At 42.7% G+C, this 22,566-nt stretch overlaps 1 protein-coding gene and 2 long non-coding RNA genes across 10 annotated transcripts in view; 1 reads left to right on the plus strand and 2 right to left on the minus strand.

Moving 5' to 3' along the window:
- The window catches only part of FRY (FRY microtubule binding protein), a 328,278-nt gene that overhangs the window by 290,171 nt on the left and 15,541 nt on the right, over nucleotides 1-22,566 (plus strand). For 3 of the 6 annotated variants that reach the window (XM_013968161.2, XM_013968156.2, XM_013968157.2), the window contains 9 exons: nucleotides 1,235-1,396; nucleotides 3,862-3,936; nucleotides 7,176-7,346; nucleotides 10,291-10,299; nucleotides 13,217-13,417; nucleotides 13,979-14,140; nucleotides 16,809-16,975; nucleotides 18,350-18,539; nucleotides 21,749-21,898. In XM_013968161.2, the coding sequence (XP_013823615.2) occupies nucleotides 1,235-1,396; nucleotides 3,862-3,936; nucleotides 7,176-7,346; nucleotides 10,291-10,299; nucleotides 13,217-13,417; nucleotides 13,979-14,140; nucleotides 16,809-16,975; nucleotides 18,350-18,539; nucleotides 21,749-21,898 (1,287 nt within the window). The remainder of the gene's footprint in view (nucleotides 1-1,234; nucleotides 1,397-3,861; nucleotides 3,937-7,175; nucleotides 7,347-10,290; nucleotides 10,300-13,216; nucleotides 13,418-13,978; nucleotides 14,141-16,808; nucleotides 16,976-18,349; nucleotides 18,540-21,748; nucleotides 21,899-22,566) is intronic. The other 3 variants (XM_018056623.1, XM_018056624.1, XM_005687532.3) reach the window with 1 other exon arrangement.
- The window catches only part of LOC108633260, a 29,900-nt gene continuing 14,310 nt past the window's right edge, over nucleotides 6,977-22,566 (minus strand). The window contains exons 5-7 of one of the 3 annotated variants that reach the window (XR_001296335.2): nucleotides 21,183-21,313; nucleotides 19,746-19,838; nucleotides 6,977-7,331 (exon numbers count right to left, since the gene is read on the minus strand). This is a non-coding gene — a long non-coding RNA (uncharacterized LOC108633260). Of the gene's footprint in view, nucleotides 7,332-18,855; nucleotides 19,006-19,745; nucleotides 20,020-21,182; nucleotides 21,314-22,566 lie in introns of those variants that run through there. The other 2 variants (XR_001296334.2, XR_001296336.2) reach the window with 2 other exon arrangements.
- Nucleotides 15,317-16,802, minus strand: LOC108637301. Its single transcript, XR_001918943.1, has 2 exons — nucleotides 16,270-16,802; nucleotides 15,317-16,185 (listed from the first exon to the last, which is right to left on the minus strand). It is a non-coding gene; the product is annotated as an uncharacterized LOC108637301 (long non-coding RNA).

A 22,566-nucleotide genomic window follows, 5' to 3' on the forward strand; every position in this document is an offset into this window, starting at 1 on the left:
TCTGTCCGCTTTGTGATTACGGTCTGTACAGTGTCTAATGCATGAACGCACTTCATACATATTCTTCAGCTTGGCTGAATCCATCAGTTCACTGAAGAAAGAAACTAGGTCTGCTGACATGCAACTTACTGGCCCAGCTGTAGCCAGACTGGGTTTTTTCAGTCGGCTTATTGACCATTCAACACTCAGGATGAGACACTGTTTATTGCTACTGTTGTGATATTTATATATGACATTAAGGTATCAAATCAATATTTTTCCATTTTAAACAATTTATATTGCTAGGGTAGGAGAGGGGCGCTTACTCTTTTACTAAAGTTTATTCTGTTCCAAAGAGGTACAGAAGACCTGTAGCCAGTCAGCTGCACGTCCCAGAGACCCAGTTGCTCTAGAAAGATGGGCCTGGAGAGACAGGTGGAACACTCCCAGCCAGTGTCTCTCATCTCTGAATGTGGGCCTGTGAACAGGTTTCTGCAGAGACCCCCTTGTGGCTGAAGTTTGAGAGGTGCTGCCTACCCAGCTACCACATTACAGACCTCTCAGGAGGGAAATTTCTTAAATGTTGCCCAAGAACCTGGCCCTGACTGTTTCCTTTAAATAATTGAAATCATAGATTTAAATAAATTTTTAAATACTTGAGAGTGTAAGATTGGCAATTACAGGTTGGGATGAGGGGAAGGAATTTTGATCTTGTTATAAGAAAGTCTTTCAAGCTTAAACATCTGAAAGTAATTTGCTTTCCTGTATGTTTCTTTTCTCATCTTTATAGTCATTTGTGAAGTGTATTTAAGAACAAGCAATTGGATTTGTTTTCAGCTGCTCAAGAGGGTGGGAACGTGTTGAAGATGCAAAATGGTTTGTGTGTTAGTCACTCAGTTGTGTCTGAGTCTTTGCAACCTCAGAGACTGTAGCTTGCCAGGCTCCTCTTTCCATGGAATTCTCCAGGCAAGAACACTGGAGTGGGTAGTCATTCCCTTCTCCAGGGTATCTTCCCAACCCAGGGGTTGAACCTCAGTCTCCCGCACTGAGGGCGGATTCTTTACCATCTGAGCCACCAGGGAAGCAAAATGGTTTAGGATGTGTTCTTGAACATCAGGGAAATGAGCCTCCACGTAACACTGAACTTCTCTACGTTTTCATCAAATAAGCAGTTCTTGGTGGCTGCTGGGAGACCGAGCCATGTACCGAGGACTGTGGATGAGAGAGAATGCATGCTTCTCCTCTCTCCCTGCAGACGCCTATCATCGGGAGGCGGTATGATGAACTGCAGAACTCCTCTGGGCGTGACGGGAAGCCCAGGCCCATGGCCGTCACCCGGAGTGCATCCTCCACCTCCTCGGGCTCCAACTCCAACGTCCTTGTCCCTGTCAGCTGGAAAAGGCCCCAGTACTCCCAGGTAAAGAGTCCTCGACTTGCAGGGTTGGACAGGAGCTTAGGGGCCCTGTAAAACCCAGCTGTGATATGCGATTTGGGCAGCCACCCTCCTGATTTCACCCACCTGGGCATCAGCACTTCAGTGATGAGGAGCTCATGGCATCCGTATTCCGAGGGGACCTCTTTACTCTTTGAATAGTTCATTATGTTGAGTTGAAGTCTGACACTCTGTTGCTTCTGCTTATTGATCCTAGTTCTCTTAAGGCTTAGAAAATGCAATCTGATCTCTCATGTGGCAGCCCTTCAGACACTTAACCTACCCCCTCTTCCACTCACCCAGATGAGTCCTCTTTCCTCCAAATAATACATCCTAGTTCTCCCAACCAATCCTCTGTGGCAGGGCTGCACGCTGTCCTGCGAGCCGGCCCTGGATCCAGGTTCACGCATGGTTGACATGAGCAGAACAGGCGCCCAGATTTCTCCATGCTTGCGTTGTCTCTGTTCACTCCATGGGTTAGTGATGTCAAGTGAAACCTGTGTGTTATTTAGGGCTCTCTGGGTGACATGTGCCAGAAGCCCAGTGAAAAACTGCCTGAAGTGAAAAAGGAACGTGTTCACTTCCGTATCGCGGCTTCAAGTGGAGCTGGATTCTAGCACACAGAATCCTTAGACCCTTTCCCTCCTCCTCACGGCCTCACCTTCCTGTTCCAAAGTCCTGCTTTCCTCTCTGCTGACTTCATCCTCAGGCAGGTTCTTCCCTGTGAGGCACCAGCGACCTCTGGCAGCTCCAGATTTACATGGTCTTTGCCTCTGACCATTTCAGGGTAGAGGCCTTCCCTCCTTGACATCCGCAGGAATTCTAGAGAAAATTAAAGTGTTAGTTGCTCAGCCGTGTCTGACTCTTGGCTGACTCCATGGACTGTAGCCCGCCAGGCTTCTTAGTCCATGGGATCTTCCAGGCAAGAATACTGGAGTGGGTTGCCATTCCCTTCTCCAGTGGATCTTCCCAACCCAGGGATCAAACCCGGGTATCCTGCATTGCAGGCAGATTGTGTACTCTCTGAGCCACCAGGGAAGCCCCATTCTAGAGAAAGGATTCTTGCAATCCCTATGAGGGAGGAAAAGTGTCCCCTGGTGGGAGAAGAGCCATCCCAAGATGAAAGAGGAGCTGCATTACCGGGAGAAGGAGAAGTGGACGCTGTGCAGAGCTGGCCCTGGATCCGGCTGTGCAAACCCCTTAGTGTGCACGCCCAGCAGGACTCATCCTCACTCTCAGAGGCTGGGAAGATGGAGCCCTCAGTGCAGCCCCCTGCTGGAGCCGAGCTGGTTCTCAGCAGGTGTTCACTGTGGGTTGAACAGAGAACCCGCTCTACTCTCTTGGGGGTTTGGAAAGAGAAAACACATGCACAGACCCGTTCCATGATCCTCTGTATTTCCTTCCCAGCATTGCAAAATGCCCACTAAAACCTAGAGAAAGAGGTTAACGAATCTGCTGCCATTCTTCAACATCAAGGTCCTCCTGTCTTTGACAGGAGTGAAAGTGACACCATATTGAGTGTCTCAGGAAGGATGCAGGGAACTGAGTTACATCAAGAAGGAAAATCTGTGAATGATCCTGGCCTCCTTGTAGGCTCCATATTAACTTAAATCAGGTTAAAAAGGAAAAAAAAAATCATTTTCAAGCAACTAGGGTGATTGCTTTAAGAGTGGCTCTGAAGCATGTTGACGTTTTTTAGGCTCTGGTTACTCATCTTTTTCATTCTCAACTCACCCATCATTCTGAGACCTACTTGATCTATGTCATTGGAAAATGTGATGATTTGTGGAAGAATCCCAATGCTTAAAGAACTGAAATGTAAGTTTATGAAGAAAAGCAAAAGGAATTGAATCTGTTTAACTATAGGAAGAATAAGTTGAGAAAGATTTAACATGCCTTGCAAATAATCAAATTTAATTCTGCAGAAAGTAAAGCTATCTTCCCATTTGGGGTAAAGAGATTTGAATTGTAACATAAGAGATTTAATTTAGGCGTAAGGAAGGGCTTGCTAATGACTGAAAGTTGTAGCACACAAGAAAGATGACCAAGGGGAGTAATGAGTATCTGCTAAGAACAAGGGACTGACATTCATATCCTCTCCCTTAGGAATGTTCAGATCAGCACTGTCTAGTAGACATACAATGTGAGCCTCATTTAAACATTTCTAACAGTTATCTTCTGAAAAAAGGAAAAAAAAAAAAGGCAGGTCAAGTTAATTTTAGTAACATTTTAGCCAATATAGCTAAAATATTTCTCAGCATATAATCAATGTATAATCATTGATGAGCTATTTCACACTCTTCTTTCATACCAGATCTTCATGTATTTTACATCTGTCTGTTCTCACTGGGTACATCTCAGGTAATTAGCCCTGTGTGGCTGATGGCCACAGGATTAGAGCAGATTTGATCACAGGTCCCCAGATTAAAACCTGTGTGCTTCTTTTCCAGAAGAGGACCAAAGAGAAGTTGGTGCACGTCCTTTCTCTGTGTGGCCAGGAAGTAGGATTAAGCAAGAATCCATCAGTAAGTTCTGTCATGTGTCATATTTATTTTGGTATCGTTATGGCTTTTGCTTTTGGTCACGTAGTTTAGAGGATTCAACTATGAATTACAAGTATGATAGCCATCATCTTGATCAATGTCTTAGACTTCTCTCCACACTATGATTTTTAATCTTTAGTTTAGAAACACTGAAAGATGTTATTGACTGTCTGCTCCAGTTGGCAAACAGAAACTCAAGTTGGTAAATAAAATATCAAGTTGTTTTTATTTTTTAGTATCTTGATTTTTAAAGAATATACCCAGACTTTCTTAAAATAGGTATATGTGACTGTCTCCTGCACTACTATACATGATATACATTCCTTTGGCATATAATTTTACCCTATACACACATTTCTTAACATGATGTCACTATTTTACTCATGTAAAGGTGAAAACAGTGATATGTTTTTTTCTTGCAAAAACTTCTGATATTACAGTTGGAAAAAAAATACATACCATTGGGCTTTGAAATAAAATGAAAAAGTAACAGAAGTTAACTTCTGAAGCTTTTTTAAAAATTTAGAAAATTAAAATTGTGTGTGCAAACACTGTGGCAAAAGGTTTGGTTTTGCCAGGTATTTTTATTTCATCTGTATTACAGCATCTTTATTAGTAACCAGAAAAGAAGATCGCAAACCAAGTTATTTTCAAGTAAAGAAGCAGCAAACAGTTTCTCTGTGGAGTTGCTTTTAAAATTCCAAAATGTATATGCTAATGTAGTTCATGACTGGGTGAAATATGAGAGACTCATAGGTTCCTAGAGTAAAGGCTGATACTTATTATCATCCTGGAATGTGCTCTAGCAAGAAAGCAGCATTGCCTCCTTTGAAGTCACCTTCCAAGTTGCTGACTGGTGGGTTTGCTGCTGCTCCTGTGACATCACTGAGGGCAGAGGGACCAGGGATGATGACAGGGAGGGTGGGCGGAGCCTCCCAGCCCACCAGGAAGGGGAATGGCAGCCTTTATCTCTGCAGCAGCAAAGCCAGCAAGGGCCATTTCTCTCCATCCCTGTGGTTACACTTTCCCCTTCGGATCCCAACTGCCCGCTTCTGTGCTGTGGCCTTTCAAGTTAGAATTGTTTACTGTGTTACAAATAAGAAAAGCCACACTAACTAGGAAAGGGAGCATTCAGCTGAGGAAATCAGAGTGCTAGTCTCTCCGTGGATGGACCTAGAGACTGTCACAGAGTGAAGTAAGTCAGAGAGAGAAGAACAAATACCATGTAATGCCACTTATATGTGGAACCTAGAAAAATGGTACAAGTGAACTTATTTTCAAAGCAGACACAGAGACACAGATGTAGGAACAAATATGGATACCAAGAAGGGAAGGATGGGTGGGATGAACTGGGAGACTGGGATTGACAATATATACACTATTGATTAAAAGAGGCTTACTCCTTGGAAGGAAAGTTATGACCAACCTAGATAGCATATTCAAAAGCAGAGACATTACTTTGCCAACAAAGGTCCATCTGGTCAGGCTATGGTTTTTCCAGTAATCATGAGAGTTGGACTGTGAAGAAAGCTGAGCACCGAAGAATTGATGCTTTTGAACTGTGGTGTTGGAGAAGACTTGAGAGTCCCTTGGACTGCAAGGAGATCCAACCAGTCCTTTCTAAAGGAGATCAGCCCTGGGATTTCTTTGGAAGGAATGATGCTAAAGCTGAAACTCCAGTACTTTGGCCACCTCATGTGAAGAGTTGACTCATTGGAAAAGACTCTGATGCTGGGAGGGATTGGGGGCAGGAGGAGAAGGGGACGACAGAGGATGAGATGGCTGGATGACATCACTGACTCGATGGACATGAATCTGAGTGAACTCCAGAAGTTGGTGATGGACAGGGAGGCCTGGCGTGCTGCAATTCATGGGGTTGCAAAGAGTCGGACACGACTGAGCGACTGAACTGAACTGACACTATTGATACTATGTATAAAATACTAATAGATGACTAATGAGAACCTCCTGTATAGCACAGGGAACTCCACTCAGTGCTCTGTGGTCACCTAGTGGGAAGGAAATCTAAAGAAGAGGGGATATATACACACATATAACTGATTCACTTTGCTATACGGTAGAAAGTAACACAACATTACAAAGCAGCTATATTCCGAAAAAAAAAAAAAAAAATTCTAGTCTCTCCTCTCTCCCTGACTAGGTGGCTGGTCGTCAGTGAGGTTTATCTCGTGCACCCATTTGCAGTCCCTGTACAGACTGTGTGTTGTGCCATTTTATAAAAACCTAGTGCAAATCCTATGACTGTTCCTAAAACACTGGAGAAAAAAGAAAGTATATTTAAAATCCATTTACTTTTTTCCTGTTGAGAGACAATTGTTATATTTAAATTCTTATAAATGAATTTTTACTTTCAAGGAAGACCAAGAGGTTATAATGGTTAAATTAAAATAACATTGTTCATTTTGTTTCATATCAGTCTATGTTCAGGAGAGGCTGCATAGCAAAACATTTAGATTTATTTCAAAACATTTAGATTTATTTATTTCTAATATAACATTTAGAAGTTATATTAAAATGGCCCAAGAAAAATGAACCTATACATATAATTTTAAAAGGCTGACATACTAAAATTTTAGTAGAAAAAAAAGTTTTGTTTAAATCAACAGGACAGGAATTTGAGTGTGAATTCTGAGCACAGCTGCTCAGCTTCTCTTCTGGAATTCAAATGAACAAGTTCTGTACTTCCTGACTTAGGTTTCTTTTTCTTTACCATTCCTGGTTTCTCTCTCAAAGGGTTAAATCTTTTGCTCTCACAGTTCACTCTATAGTAACATTATTTTGTTGGCATCAGTAGTCCTTAAAGTCTTACATGATAATATGCATGTGATGTGTATGTGTATGTCAATCTATAGTTTCTAACCTCAGTCAGTGTAGAAACAATGGAAAATTTCTTGGGTGCTGTAGATTGTGAACACAGACACGCTCAGTTGAAACACACACACACACACGTAGGATCCAGTCTTCATTAAGAAGCAATTATTTGACTCAAACATTTTCCTAGTACATGAACTTGCGTCTTTGCAACGTTTAATCTGAAGGCACCTGTCCAACATAAATAATAAAAGAACATTCTAAAAATACCCACTTAAGGAATTAGGTGTGTACTGGAAATACAGTGCTACGAGGAGCCAGTTACGGGTTCTGTAGCTCAAACCACCGAAGGGAGAGTAGTTTCTCAGGAGAGCCCTCTCGGTTCACAGGTGATCTTCTCGTCGTGCGGGGACCTGGACCTGCTGGAGCATCAGACGAGCCTGGTGTCGTCGGAGGACGGGGCCCGGGAGCAGGAGAACATGGATGACACCAACAGCGAGCAGCAGTTCCGGGTCTTCAGAGACTTCGACTTCCTGGACGTGGAGCTAGAGGACGGAGAGGTAGGCACAGGCTCAGTGAAAACCATCTGCTCAGCCTTTTTCTTTCTACCTGCTAAATAGTGAGTTCTTTAATTAGAAAGCTTGTAAACTTTATTTTGGATCAGTTTATTTAAAGTACAGCAGCTTAACTTGGGCAAAAGTCACCCCACCCTTCCTGAGCCCAGGGCCAAAGCAGTTCCAAGTTCTTTCTAAATGGCAGAGATCTGACTTTGAATGGCCACACGGAGACTGCGTGTGTGTCTAGTCCAAAGGTGAACTTAAAAACCAGAAACATTGATGGTCTCAGCCTGTTCTCTGGTGCCTGGGAAACACAGGCAAAACATTTAATTATTTTAAGCGTGAAATTGCTCTTACGTGATGATTTCAAAGCTTGCCTGCTACAGCCTGCGATCGGAGCCCGAGGGCCTGGCATCTTTGTGCTGTTTGAAATCCTCAGAACTTGAAACTAGATTTAATGTATAAGAGCTCCTGGCTCTGCTTTTGGCTGGTTTTTGACACCTGGAGCATCTGAATTCAAGTCTGAACAGGCAGATACAGATCTAGGTATCTGAGTGATAATTGTGGTAATAAGGTGCTTCAGTTGAGTCATGTTTTTGAAAACTGGGAGTGGAAGGAGGAGCATTGTTTCAGTAGCTTGGGGGCATATTCCAGCTGAGAGGCAGGCTTTTTCCTCCTGGGATGGACACTAAGTTCCCTTCAATGAGGTTGCCATCTGTAAGAATGCCTGCTCCCTAGCCTGGTGTGTGGTGGGCTCCACATTATACTTCCCAGACAGAGGGCTTTCTGCCAGTCACACAGTTCAAATGGAAGCCCAGATTCCAAGCTCATCATATCCTATGGTGGTAGTAGTGTTAGTCACTCAGCTGTGTCAAGTCTGACACGACTTTGTAACACCTTGGACTGTAGCCCACCAGGCTCCTCTGTCCATAGGATTCTCCAGGCAAGAATACTGAAGTGGGTTGCCATTCCCTTCTCCAGGCGATTTCCCAACCCAGGGATCAAACCTGGGTCTCTCGCATTGCAGGCAGATTCTTTACCATCTGAGCCACCAGGGAAGCCCTATGGCAGGTGGGCACCTCCTAATTATAAACTTGTGGGAAATGATACTTCAGGTAACTGCTTACCTTCCCTAAAAGAACACTTGCTGACCAATCCACTTAGGTCAAGGTGAGGTCACAGAGCTGTCCATTTTTGTCCTTACTGGCCACTGACGACCCTGGCTGTCTGTGCCAGCAAGGAGGAGTCATGTCCTCAGAATGAAGAATGTATCCTTCACCAATTCCTCCCCTGGAAACAGGTTTATCAGATCTAGTCCTTACTGACTGCAAGGCACCTTTAAAACATGTCAGCTCTTCACCTTGAATTTTCTTGAACCAGTAAAAAGTTCTGCAGTTTTCTGTGTTAACCATAACTAGCAATAAAGAAATCAACAAGTAAATGTGGTAAGAACTGTTTTAAAAGTGTAATGCAAAATACAGCTGTTTTGAATATTTTCAAAATGAGCTAGAGGTATATGGAATGTCAAAAGATTAACTTCCTAATTTGGGCAACTGATCTCATCTTTGAGTCAGGCTAGAATTCAAGCTTAGGTAGTACCCTTTTCACTCTGTAAGTTAAACTGAGGAGGGAAAATTGATGAAACAAGAGAGGCATCATTTTTTCCAAGATCTTTTTCATACAAAGACAAATGGGCTGTGTGAAGGGATCTGGCAGGAATGCTATCAAGTAGAAGAATCAGACACAATTGCAGAACTAATTCTTATCAAAATAAGGAAAACCTTAGATGCTTATCATTTGAAAACAAATTTTATGCTAATATTTGTCAGGGACAGCAAGTGATGGATACTATGCCTTCCTTCCAGTGTTTTCTCTATTGTCCTAGCCAACAAGAACTAGAAAAAAAAAATAGTGGTTGTTACCTTGTATGATTATGATTTTATAAGAAACACAAGAGTGTGACAGTATGTATTTTATCCAAATAAACTAAACTATTTAAGAATGTTACTTCTCCACAAGATTACAATAAGGGATTCTAGCCTGCTTACAGAGTCACAGATAGTCAAAGCAGGTCCAGCTCTGACTTTAGCTCAGCCTCTGACCCAGTTTAAGCCTCAAAGCAGCTTCTCTTGGAGTCCTCATCTATCAAATGGGGATGATAATAACCTGCCTGTAGAACTGATGTGAGGGATCAAGTAAGGTGACCTGTGTAAAGCTTTTCACATAATTTTGGGCACAGAATAGGCATTCTAAGTGTCTGTTCCTTTGTACTGTCACTGATAAATAATTTCAGTATTTCCTCATCTGTAAAAGGTAAGCATATTTGGCTTCTAGATCAAAACACATTTATAAAAAAAGACAGACAAGGTTCTTGTCATGTTTATTCCCTTTCATTAGTCTCAATGTATTGACTAAATCTTTAAGGGTTTGCCTTTGAACTCTTCAGAGTCCTTAAAGGGTGCTACGTCTTTGCTGTTAATTGCACCTCAGCAGTGGAATAGCCTGATCACAAACACGTCTGGTTTTGTGGGCAGGATCGGGTGATGCCACCTTTTTTTCCCCCAGCAGATGACCCTCATTAGTCTTTCCATGACATTTCACAGTTTTCTCACAAATAAAAATTCAGACATTCCAAAAAAAAAAGTGTTGAGGAGACAGACCAAAGTTGTCACTGAAGTGGAAAGCTATTTCGGAAATTGTATTTATGATTTGTTACCAGCTACGTCATCCACTGCTGAGAGAGCTGGAATTTCCGGTGTTTGGTACTAATTCTTCTCCTTTGGGTTTGTGTATCTTTGCTTTTTAAGGTGCCTCTACTGAAGTATATACTCTTAGCACTGTTAGCTGCTGTTGTGTTAAAACTAAGGCAAATGCACTTGAGTATCTGTAATATAATCATTTTAAATAGACCTCTTATTTTTTTCTGTCCATTCAATCCGCTACCCAGGAACTTCAGGTAAGATGATACTATTTTCAATTCAGATACGCTAGTAGGTGTTTTGCATCATTGCAGATTTATAACAACGTAATTGCTTTTTCTCCCCTTGGAGAGTATGTATGCCTATTTGCACATTTATATTCAGATGTGTGTGACAGAAGTATTTTTCTTGGTTGCTCAAGGAAGAAAATATTTTCTGAAAGTATAAATACATTTTAAAATGTAGTTTTAAAATCTTTATATGTCTAGTTCTGGAAGTTGCATAATTTTCTCTCTTGAGGAAAGGTGAGTTTTTAAGTATGATCCATAGAAGTCCTACAATTTCTCATTAGGCAGCTGCACAACTGGAATCGGTTGGTTTAATTCTTTTATTAAAAGTGAAATCAACAAGCTTTATCTAAACAATACACCACGCCCACTTCCAATCAACTGCTTTTATTTTCTAGGAATTAAGAGCTATCTTTGTAGGGTGACTATCCAAGTGAGGACCCTTTTGCAACTAAAAAGGAGTCTGGCAATAATTACACCCAGATAACAGGCATAAGCCAGTGTTATCCTGGACAAAGTGACCTATGAGCACACTATATCCATGCCTTATAGGCTTAAGTCTGAGTAGGGTCATTTGGGGGAACATGTTTTGACTTCTAAGTTCCTTCAACAATAATTCTTTTTTTGGTATTCCAATATCAACGAATATGATTTCCAACACTTCTAGAGTATTCCATCGTGAATATTTTCTCATCTCGGTATGAACCCTGAGTGGTTATTTAGGTTTGATAACCGACATATGCACATTGTCCATCAAGGATAGTTAGCCACCTTCTCAGTCTTCTCACACACACACACAGTTTTGGCTTTTGACCCCACATGAAATCTGGGTGTGGGGAGGCTAGAAGGCAGCTCTCCGAGTAGGGGTAGTCCTGTGCTATGAGAAGGCCCGGTGGACTTTTAATCACCACAGACTCCAGCACAGGCCAGACTACTGTTGCTTTCAACCCCTCAGCTGCCACTGGGGAAACAGTTTCAACATCCTTGCCTCCGATGCAGTTTCTGCATCCTCCAGCGAGACAGCAAGTATTATCCCTGCGAGAACAGCTTCCCTGACTCCCAGTTCCCACGCCTGACTGATTGAGGTCTTCACCTGAGCTGTGGTCAGATCAACACACAGGCACTGTGCCCAGTGCAGCACTCTGTGGCCCTGGATATATCTCTCTGCCAGCTCAGTGTGAGCCAGGTTCAGGGTGGGGGACTTCAGAACTGCTGCCTGAGACAGTTCATCCAATCCATCCATTGATTCAGTGCAAGAGAATCAGTTCTGTAAATTTGTTTCACAGTTGTACATTTCTCCCAGTAATTGTCACATTCCTTTTTCTCTGTTTTGTAGTTTCATCTTTCTTTACCCTCTTTATTTCTTCACATACTGTATTTTCTTTTTCTTCCTGGAACTCTTGCCTCTTCCACATTTTTTTCATTCTTTCTGTGAAACAGCCGTTTTAAAATACCAGCACAATAGTAAGCCTTCCCTACCAGGGGAAAAAAACCAATCATTTGGTGGTAATGTAGCACAGTAGTTACAGATAAAAGGCACAGACAGAGCTATAAACTATAGAAATCAAATACTGAGTCATATAATCAAAGAGTCTTAAGGATAATCATAAATGTCATAAATGGGGTGAATGATGATAACTTCCACATAATATTCAGAATGTGTTCAAGATTCTTACCCGTTGCCTTCCACCATGAATAGCCAAAACAGACTCTGGAAAAGCTAAGCATCTGTTATACCAGAGATCTGTGAGAATGGTAGGCTTTATTTTATTAGGAGCCAGAAAAAATAGACCCATAAAACCAGAAGAAAAAAATCATTATTTTAATAGTAATTTATATCTCTCCCTGAAATTATATGATTATGCTATTAACTGAGCTCTCATCAGAAAGTTTATTTCAGTGAACCATCTGTGTTTCAAATGACTAATGTACATGGTAAGATTCTGTGCTAGATATTATTCAGATTACCTATTTGTTAGGTTCAAATTTGCTCACCAATGGGTGAGTAATATTTCTCTTGCTTTATTCCTGGAGAGAGAAATAAAACCCAGATTTGTTTTTAGGGGGGGGAATTATATTCAATTAAATAAACTTAATATATGATAATTTGTAGAGACAATATGAGCTATATCTGAAATCTTTCTGTAACATCTACCTTGCCACTTAGCCCAGTTCTCAGTACACATGTACAATTCAGCAACAGTCCTTGGTACCAGGTCAGTCCATCCAGGTCCAGGGAGGGAACTGTTTCCTGTGTTGGAACAGTTATTTAAAGATGAGCCTAAAGCAAAACTGAAGCCTTGCTGCTCTGGCCTCTGCATCGTGCATGATCGTCTGACTGTGCCCAGCTGCTCTCTGACACCCTTTAACTGCATTTTATCTGTGAAAACTGCTGTGGCAGAAACAGGCTGGAATGTGTACCTAATGCTCTTCAACTTAATACCCAGAAGCTGTGGACTGTGCCACAAGCATAGCCCTTACTTTGTTCTCTGGACAACAGTACTAAACAGTGGGGGTCAGGGAGTAGGTAAGGAACACCTCTGTTGAAGTTGTTATAATATTAACAGTCTCTTTCTGATAGCTTTTTGTTAACATGGCTCTTTAAGAGTACTCCCAAATCAACTTGTAAAACAGTGTTACCCACTGTGCCAAAGAAGAGTGTGTGATCACATCTATCTGTGACTTAACACGCATTTAGTGAAAACAGTGTGCTGTTTTACTACTCTTCACAACATGTAAGCAAAATCATTGGTGCCCGTGTCCGTGAGGTGAGGGCTTGAGAGTTCATAATGAAAGTATCGAGGCTAAGCTATGACTGATCAGATGTGTGAAGCTGTACATGCGGGAGAATTCTGGCCTTAAAAAGCAGCTGACGGTGTGATTTCAGGGCGAGAGTATGGACAACTTCAACTGGGGAGTCCGCAGGCGTTCTTTGGACAGTCTGGACAAGTGTGACCTGCAGCTGCTGGAGGAGCGCCAGCTCTCAGGAAGCTCTCCCAGCCTCAATAAAATGAACCACGAGGATTCTGATGAGTCCTCTGAGGAGGAGGACCTCACCACCAGCCAGATCCTGGAGCACTCTGACCTCGTAAGTAGGAACTCTCCACCTCTTCTTCCCAAGAAACTGGGAGACTGCTCTTTGTCATTCAGGCAGCAGGGCAGTTTCCAGTTGCAACTAAAGAAACTTCCCACAGCTGCCAAACTCAAATCTGAGATTGTCGGGTGGGGTCTGTCTGATTCTAACCAGCTTCTTCTCTGGAGGGTGCAAATGGAGACAAACACTGGGGGTTTCATCAGCCCTGAATGCCATCAGATTTGTTCAGGCCTAGATTTTCCCTAAATAACTTATGCTGAACTCTTTCTTTAAAAAAAAAAAATTCCTCCAACATCTTTAGTTTGAGGAAATAAGACATTTTGATGGGGTTATCTGGAAAGAGAAGGGGTCTTTGTGTCTTACAGTGCTGGGCCTTGCCAGCTGCGGTGTTTAAGTTCTAATGACAGTGAAGTATGTATTAATATGTTCAGTAGTTAGTACCTGTCCAATAGCACCAGCTTGTACACTGGTTTGTACTCTTATGTAAAAAGTAATCAGAGCTTGTAAAGAATGGGAACGTCACACGACGTTGTGTTTCTTTTGCTTTCTCGACAGATCATGAATCTCTCCCCTTCAGAGGAGACTAACCCCATGGAATCACTCACGACCGCCTGCGATCTGACCCCTGCTGACCCTCACTCCTTTAACACCAGGATGGCTAGCTTTGAACCTGCTTTGCCTGATATGAATAATCTTCAGATTTCTGAGGGTTCAAAGGTGAAGAGATTTTGGCAATTGTTGGTTGTGGTTTTCTTTCCAAAAAAAAATGTATTTCCAATTTTCTGAGCATTCTTAGAGGGTTATAAATGGAGGGACTACCTTTATCTTTTTCTTTTATGAAATAGTTGTTAGTGCCCCTGAGCCTAGGTTTTGAAGTTGCTTTACTCACAAAAGACCTAAGCAACCATCTTCTTGTTGGTTGAAAGAGATTTGATTTGAGGTCCTTTTAAGATGAAACGTTTTGCATTTTCCAGAGAGCACAAACACTGCTGACTAACAGCAAAACAAATGTCTGAAATGGCTGAGACAGGGAAACTGATGTTCTTTGTCATGACTTTTATAAAACAATCTGTTAAGTGAGGTGTGGGTGTGTGCATAGACTGGTGGAAATTTTTTCCTATGTAGGAACCAATTATACAGGCTATGCATTGATTGCATTCTCGCCTTTTGTTGGGCTATCACAAATTTCAGTATCAATCACAGTATTATGCACAAAACTGTCTTAATCGGCTCTCTGAGGAGAAAAGTAAGTATTGGATAGAATTTCCTTATTTAAAAGGTCAGCTTTTTAGAGGAACTTTAAAATGTGTATTTCATTTAAGGTTTGTTTTATTGATTTGCATAAGCCATTCTGTCCATAAAACTATCAACTTCCACACTGTGTTCACATATGTATCCACATAAATGGCCATTAGTATAGAACTTTATTTTCTTATATTAGACATACCAAAATAGCCGATTACTATTAGGATTAAAGTTTTCTTTATCTTGAGTTTGGTTATGGTGGTATAAGTTTAAAAGAGAAAATAGGAAAAAATACACAGAAAACAGATTTATAAAAGTATATTCTTTCTGATGCTTCTACAGAAAAATAAAATACTGGCTATTCTGTATCCTTATACAGTGTACTAAAAATACATCTGAGATCTAGCAAAACCTATATACTGTAAACCAAGGGCAACCAACCAAACTACAATCACCTAAAAATATTATGGCTTAAAAAATAATTATTTGTAAGACTTCCCCATTACAAAAGAACTGTGACCAGGATTCTGAGAATTAGCAGAATCCTTTTCTAGCCAAAAAGGGGACCAGAAAGGAAACCTGAGATTAAAATGCCAGAATCTTTGAAATTAAACTTCATGGAATGAACATCACAAAATAAATGTGAAGTTATTATTAGCATATGTTATTTCACAGTCTTGCAGTAGTCAACTTTTCTATTTTGAATGCTAAGTTATATAGATTTCTCATACAAAGCACTGCCTAATAATATTTTCATGGACTCACACAGAAATCTATCAGGGCAAGGCTGAGTTTAATTTCTGAAAAGCTTTCTCTGTTTTTTACATCAGCTGGGCTTCTGCAAAATTTGATATATCTGTGATGTTAGAAAGAGAAAACAAGATGTTTTTATAAGATCTCAGCCTGTCCCTAGTAGATTAAGTTTATATACATTAACAACCCAGACCAGTCAGCAGTCTCGTTGGCACCAGTCTAGTTTTAAAGAGCAAGAAGAGACAGATATGGATAAGCCCCTGAAACTCAGTATTTATAAGCAGTTCCTTCAAAGACATGAGATAACCTATTTCCCTAACATGTCTGTAAACATTCCTAATTTCCCTATTTAATCCTAGATTCAAAATACTAAAGGGGCAGCCAGATGTCAACCGTGATAACGCTCTAATTCATATGCCTATTTTGCCCTGGTTTTGTCTTTTAAGAAAATGACTCACTCAACCACGTACACGTGCTTTCTTCCTCTCCTCTTCTGTTCTGTGGTCAGGCTGCCTTCCTTCCTCTCCTGAAGAACAATTGGTCCTCCAGATGATTTCCCTCTGGCCCGGGTTCAAGCCCAGCCTCTTTTTCCATTTGACCTGCCAGTCTCTTTCCTGCCTCTCAGCAGTCCCAGCTCTGCCACCTTAGAGCCGTCTCATCTCCCTGCTCATTCTACGTTTTACAGCAACCCAAGAGCAGCCCCTCATATATATATGTGCTGCCTTCAGGGGATATTCCCGAGTGAAGCATATATGTATGTGGAGCTCAGAGGATGTTCAGTATGGAAGGCCTGTCAATGAGGCAGGCTCAATGAATAGCTCTGGGTCAATCACGGGCATGGCAGAGACTTCAGGAGCCTTTACTATGCCAGGCACTGATGACTCTAAGTTCTAGTTTCCATCGGTAGCATTGGACATACTACAAATTATATAATATACTGGAGAGTTAACTCCAGGTAACTTGCTTTAGAAGACTGGGCTTGTGCAACAGAGAGAGCTCTGAATCCAGAGATGGGTGTCTCTCGCCCTGGCTATGGCTCTGATTAATTACATATCTGGTATTAGGCACGTCCTTTTCCTGTATGGAGCATCTACTTCCTCATCTTTGAAAGTGGAGGTCCAACCCAGGGGGTTGCTTCCAAGTTTAGCATTTATACTCCTTAAGTGTGGATCAAATATGGTAATCTTCTGACAGCTTCTTTGGGAACTCTCTCAGAAAAGGCTGAAAAGAAGATAACAGTGCTTCAGAGAATTCTTGAGTTCAGTTACACAAATTTACTATACCATAGCTAGAAGACATATGCCCCCAATTTCCGTTCTCTGGATTTCAGAGTTGCTTCTGGATATCCTTACATGTTGGGGGATTCCTTTCTCTCCTTTGCTCCCAGGCCGATGCCGTACAGGAAGAGGAGGACGCCACTGTGCAGGAGGATGACCTTTCCAGCTCCATCAATGAACTCCCAGCCACTTTTGAATGCAGTGACAGCTTTAGCCTGGATATGACTGAGGCAGAAGAAAAAGGCAGTCGAGCGCTGGACCACTTCACTCTTGCCAGGTAAAGGGTGTACACAGCACGTCATACTGGGTTTGCTCCAACTCCAGTTTAACGTCAGGCTTGTGCCTCTTAGACGTCCTCGCAAAGGAGTCCAAGCTGACATGACTTGGAAGGCTGTCAACCAGTGAGGAATCATCCAGCTCCAGTGCAGGGCCTTATGCAGAACCAGGAAGGCTATGTCTATAGGAATTCTTGGAGCCCTGGAATAATAATGTACTCAGACGCTCAGTCGTGTCTGACTCTTTGCAACCCCATGGACTGTAGCCCACCAGACTTCTCTGTCCATGTGATTTTCCCAGGCAAGAATGCTGGAGTGGGTTGCAATTTCCTTCTCCAGAGGATCTTCCTGACCCAAGGATCGAACCCACGTCTCCTGCACTGCAGACAGATTCTTTACCACTGCGCCACCAGGGAATCCCTATAGCCCTGGAATAACATAAAAAGCCAAAGAGGAGCCCTCGGGGATGTGGTCCACACCTTATAAGCTTTGAAGATAAGCAAGCTTGGCAAAGCTTGGAAATGGAGTTCTTCCCATCTTGAGTTAAAAGACCAGAACAAGAGGCTCTTTATAAGCTACATACCTACTTTTTTTTTTTTCAAGTGGGTGGCTTTCAGTTTCAAGATGGACATTTCTGAGACAAGTGAGATCTAGTCAGAGAATATAAACAGGAAACATATAAAGGAATAGATTTAAAAAAAATTAATGTGGCATCTAGGATAAATCATAAATAATGCTACAGATCTGCTTCAGGAGAAGAAAGAATCCTAAAATCACTCCTCTGAACATTGCTTCTGACATGGCTAGACAGAGGCTTTCTGTTATGGTGATACATATCCTTTTGTCAGAGAAACAGCTTAGGGTGATAACCTAGAGAAGAAATGTTGACTTTTCAGTTCATTTATTTTTTTCTCCTTTCTTTGTTTCCCTGTCTCACTGTGAATTTCTCTTCTCTCATTTTCCTTTCTCTGCCCTTTTTCTCCTAGTTATTTATGTGTATACACCCACTATTACTCTCCCTCCACAAAGGAAAAGTGAAAAGATACAAAATTTTTCTCATTTTTTTAAGTGAAAAATGAAAAAGACTGAAATGGGTCAAAGCACAGGAGTGTGCCCTGTGTCTGGGGAAAGGCCGGCAGGAAAGTGAGGGTTAGTTGGTGAAGGCTAAAAAGCGGTCCTGTATCTGTATAAAGGAAATCAGAGTTGGTGAAAAATCCTCTTTTCTAGAATCAGAATCTCAAGACCTCTGACCGAGAGCCAGGCTCCCGAAGCAACCCCCACGGGAGAAGCGGGCAGGAGGGGTGTCTCGGGTGAGATCTGACACTTCCAGCAAAGGTAAGGAGGACGCCATTCCTGACTGTCTGCATTTTTTCCAGCTTCGGGGAAGGTGAGAGGGGAGTGTCGCCCCCTCCCTCGCCCTTCTTCTCGGCCATCCTTGCCGCCTTTCAGCCCACGGCCTGTGACGACGCCGAGGAGGCCTGGCGCAGCCACATCAACCAGCTCATGTGCGACTCGGACGGCTCCTGTGCTGTGTACACGTTCCACGTGTTCTCCTCCTTGTTTAAGGTACGCTGCCCACAAAGGCTCCACAGCTGCCAGCTCTTCAGGGAGCCAGCTGGCCTCTCCCTTGAGCGGGGAGTGCTGGGTTCACACTACACTTTGTCCTCAGTTTCCTCGGCTTCACTCTTTCTTCCGCTCATCATGGAGACGGTGCGCTCCGCGGCTCGGGCCGCTGGGGCGTGATCCTCGCTGGCCCCTCCAGGTCTCACTGGCGTCATCAGGCACGGGCAGGCAGCCAGGCCTCGGGACCACAGGTGGTGTCTTCAACCAAGCCCACTGTCCATCTCTTCTTTCCACTTCGGCCTCTGGTGTACCTCTTTCTTCTTCGTTGTTTTTCCTTATCTTTTATTCCCACTCACCATGAATTCTTTCAACCTGCCAGCCTGTGACACTTTTTGAGAGGTTGATTCTCTTGAGTACATCATGAGAAAAGGCACGTGTGCTAGATGGAGGAATGGGGCCCTCTGATCACCTTCAGGAAGAACCATGGCAAAACGGAGAGACAGGAAAATAAGGAATTATGTGAAAAGTGGAAAAAATGGTATCATCTGCTTTAAATAACTGCAAATTCAGGAAGCCATAATTTAGTCAATATAAAAGTAAAATCGGTTTTTGAGCCTGGAGGCCCTTCCATTCTTAGAGGAGTGTATACCAACAGTACTAATAGCTAGTGTCTCCATATTCTCTGTTATTTGTGCGGCCCACTCTCAAGTTTTCCAGTTTACTTTTCATGAGACCTGTCTGAGATGAACTGGGGGCTGGAGGGACTGTTAGCCTTAAAACAGGAAACAATGGGCTGCTGAAAGATAAGAATCCAGAAACACCCTAATATTAAGCCAGACTGAAATTTAAAAACAAACTATCCCAAAGCTACCATTTGAGGTAAATTTGTAAAGATTCAGGAACAATGTAATTTATTATATTGTTCTAAAGTCTGTGTTTAAGTAATGGTTAATTATGTATATTTATGTTTGGCTGCTGTGATCCTGTTATCCTGCAGTTACTACACTGCATGCTAGACTTTATAGTCCTGAGCAGTACTCCTCCTTCTGCTGAGAACCATCACCTCCTGTTTTCCCTCAGCTGTGCTCCCAATGCACATAGATCCCTGATGGGGCGGCACTTCCATGAATGAGGCCTTCCTTTAGCTCTTTCTCCCCTTGCACCTCCGACCGGGGATCCCAGGCATCTGCCACACTCTGTTGGAATTACCTGTTTAGGTGTCTGTCTCCTGCAGGGGAGGGCAGGTAATGGTGTCTTGCTTTGATTCCAGTGGCTGGCACAGTGGCTCACACACAATAGGTGCTCAGTAAATGCAGTAGGAAAAAAAACTTTTTTAATGTACATCTCAAACGTATAGTTTCCACTTAATGCCAGTACATCAACAGGTTGTCATGTGAGCTGGTACATGGGGCTGGGTACTGGGAAGAACACTGGAATTCGGATTTTTTTATCAGTTGACTGGATCAATTCCTAAGACATTTATCTGCAATAATAATAATACAAATTGTTTCTCCTATTTTTTTTTTAATATTATTTAAGAACTTTCTCAGCTATCATCAAATGCTCTGTGATTGAGAGCAGAATCGCCGTTCCAATATGCTGGAAATGAAACTCATGTCAGACACACGGTCTACTGTTCTTTCATCACATCCTCACTGGAGCTGTTTGCTTAGTTTCCCAATATTTCCCTGTGGGTCTGGACACCACGTTTCCCTGTATTCTGGACGGAGTAGAGAGGATGTTAACTGCAAAAATACTTTGCTTTTAAAAACAAGGAAATGGTTTCTAATGGTCCAGCAGGGATGGCTTTCCAAGTGTCTCCGTCAGTCTGTTTCCTTCCTGTGCTCTTGGGTTAGAATATTGTCATTTGTGTGCACAATGTCACCAAATCACAAGCTGTTTTTATATGGAAGTCATAGGTGGCTCTGAAGTTCCTAGCCTCTCAGTCCAATAAAATGTAAACCCAGGTCTCACCATATCCTTGGGTGAGGGAGAAGAACCCAACTTCTTGGAGGACCTGGCTCCTCCTCCTCACTCTGCCAGTCATTTCTTAATAGCTTGGTGATACATGACATTTCCTGCTCCTCTCAGCTGCAGTAGTGTCAAGTATTTTAAATTGCACACAAAACTACCACCACCATAAGACATAATGTTATGCATTATGTCAAGACCCTCAGATATATTAAATAAAAATAATATGCAGCACAGTTGGCATTTTTTTCTAGTATAACTGATAAGGAACCAAGAGCCTGCTACTGTTTGGGGTACCTGCTAAGTACCCCATAGCAGAGCAGAGAGGATACCTCGTGGATTAGATTCTCCAACTCAAAAGGTATGAAATCTCTTTGGGGAAAGCCAATGCCTAGATCTGGAATTATTTTTTTGTTAAATATTTTGTTCTTTTTGTTAAAAGATATTTTGAGTTGGACGTTGGGGCTAAAAGTGTTCTCATGTTGTCACTGACACAGGCCCCACAAGTCAGATTCTTCCTAATTATGGTTTTTCTTCAGGCAGTATAGGAGGAATAGTAACGTTTACAAAGCATTATCACTTATGGAAGGGATGTGAACTTAGAACCCTTATTCCATCACTTCCTGTTTACATGATCTTGAGTCCTCTGACCTCTCTTAACCTCAGGTTCTTTACCTGGTTGTGAGCACTGATGAGGTGACATGTGCAAAGCTCTCAGAGAGACAGGTCCCACACAGAATATACTCTTTCTTTCTTCAGAGACTTTGTGGCTCCATTTTAGTCCTCCTGTCTCTGGGAGCTGTGATCTGGGAATGATAGAAAGGAGTCGTATCTCATGACCTTTTTCCTCTCACCCACACTGAAGTAATCTCAGAACTTACTCATCTGACAAACACGCTAGGCAAAAGATTCTGGCTGGCACTGGCCATTAGCAAAAAAGCAAAGCAGCACTTAATTAAAAGATACATGGGCATCCACACGTTGGGAAATGACATTTTAGGATGAAACTTTGTCCACACTGGGTGATTATTCATTTAAGACACTCACTCTGTTCCTATCACAGACACACACACACGCCTGCCACTACATGCAGGACACACACACACACGCCTGCCACTACATGCAGGACTTGTGCTGATTTGATATTTTCCTAAGAATTTTTGATAATTTCCTAATTAGTTTTTTTCTAGTGCCTAAGTTAAAACATGGCCTTTACAAATAGTAATTATGTTGCCTTGCAGAATATTCAGAAAAGGTTCTGCTTCCTAACCTGTGATGCAGCCAGTTACCTTGGTGATAACCTCCGGGGCATTGGATCCAAGTTTGTCAGCTCTTCCCAGATGCTTACCTCCTGCTCCGAGTGCCCCACGCTCTTCGTGGATGCCGAGACCGTGAGTATCCCAGGCCTACTCCTGTGGTCAATGGCCTGCCCAGCTGACAGTGTAGAACTTCGGGGAAGCACGTGTGCAATTGCAGTTTGTTGGAAAGACACTTCCGGTGTGAGCAGTGCTGTGTGGTGATGGGAGCCCCAGAGGCCTGGGTCTGCACAGGAATAGCTGTGCGTGGCCAGCTGAGGCCGTCACTGCAGGAGATCAGGGAGAGATCCCCCCTCCCCAGCTCTGTGCTCCCTCTGTGTCCATGGTGCTTCTCTCTGATGACCCTAAAGGCTGTGAACATGGTGAGCTAACCTCTCAGAGCAGCCCTAGCCAGTCCCCATGATGCTAGGTCAGCCAGCCAGATGGATCCCCAGAGGCACCATGTCATCACTTTCTCTTCTTCCAAGAGACCACCTACCCTCTTGCTGGATTCGTCCAGCCCCACTGCAGATGATGACTTTGAAGGATAATTAAAATAGTCGCTGGCTGACTGCTGAATCGTGACTATATAAACACAATGCTAACCTTCCAAGACCGGCAAGCTCTCCGTAGGGGAGAGGGGCACCTCTTTCCATCCCCCATGCATATCACAGAACCATCTCATCTGCTCAGTACTTACTGGGGTTTAGAGCAATGGCACCCCACTCCAGTACTCTTGCCTGGGAAATCCCATAGATGGAGGA

The sequence above is a fragment of the Capra hircus genome, chromosome 12 (genome assembly GCF_001704415.2).
Source record: "Capra hircus breed San Clemente chromosome 12, ASM170441v1, whole genome shotgun sequence".
NCBI lineage: Eukaryota > Metazoa > Chordata > Mammalia > Artiodactyla > Bovidae > Capra > Capra hircus.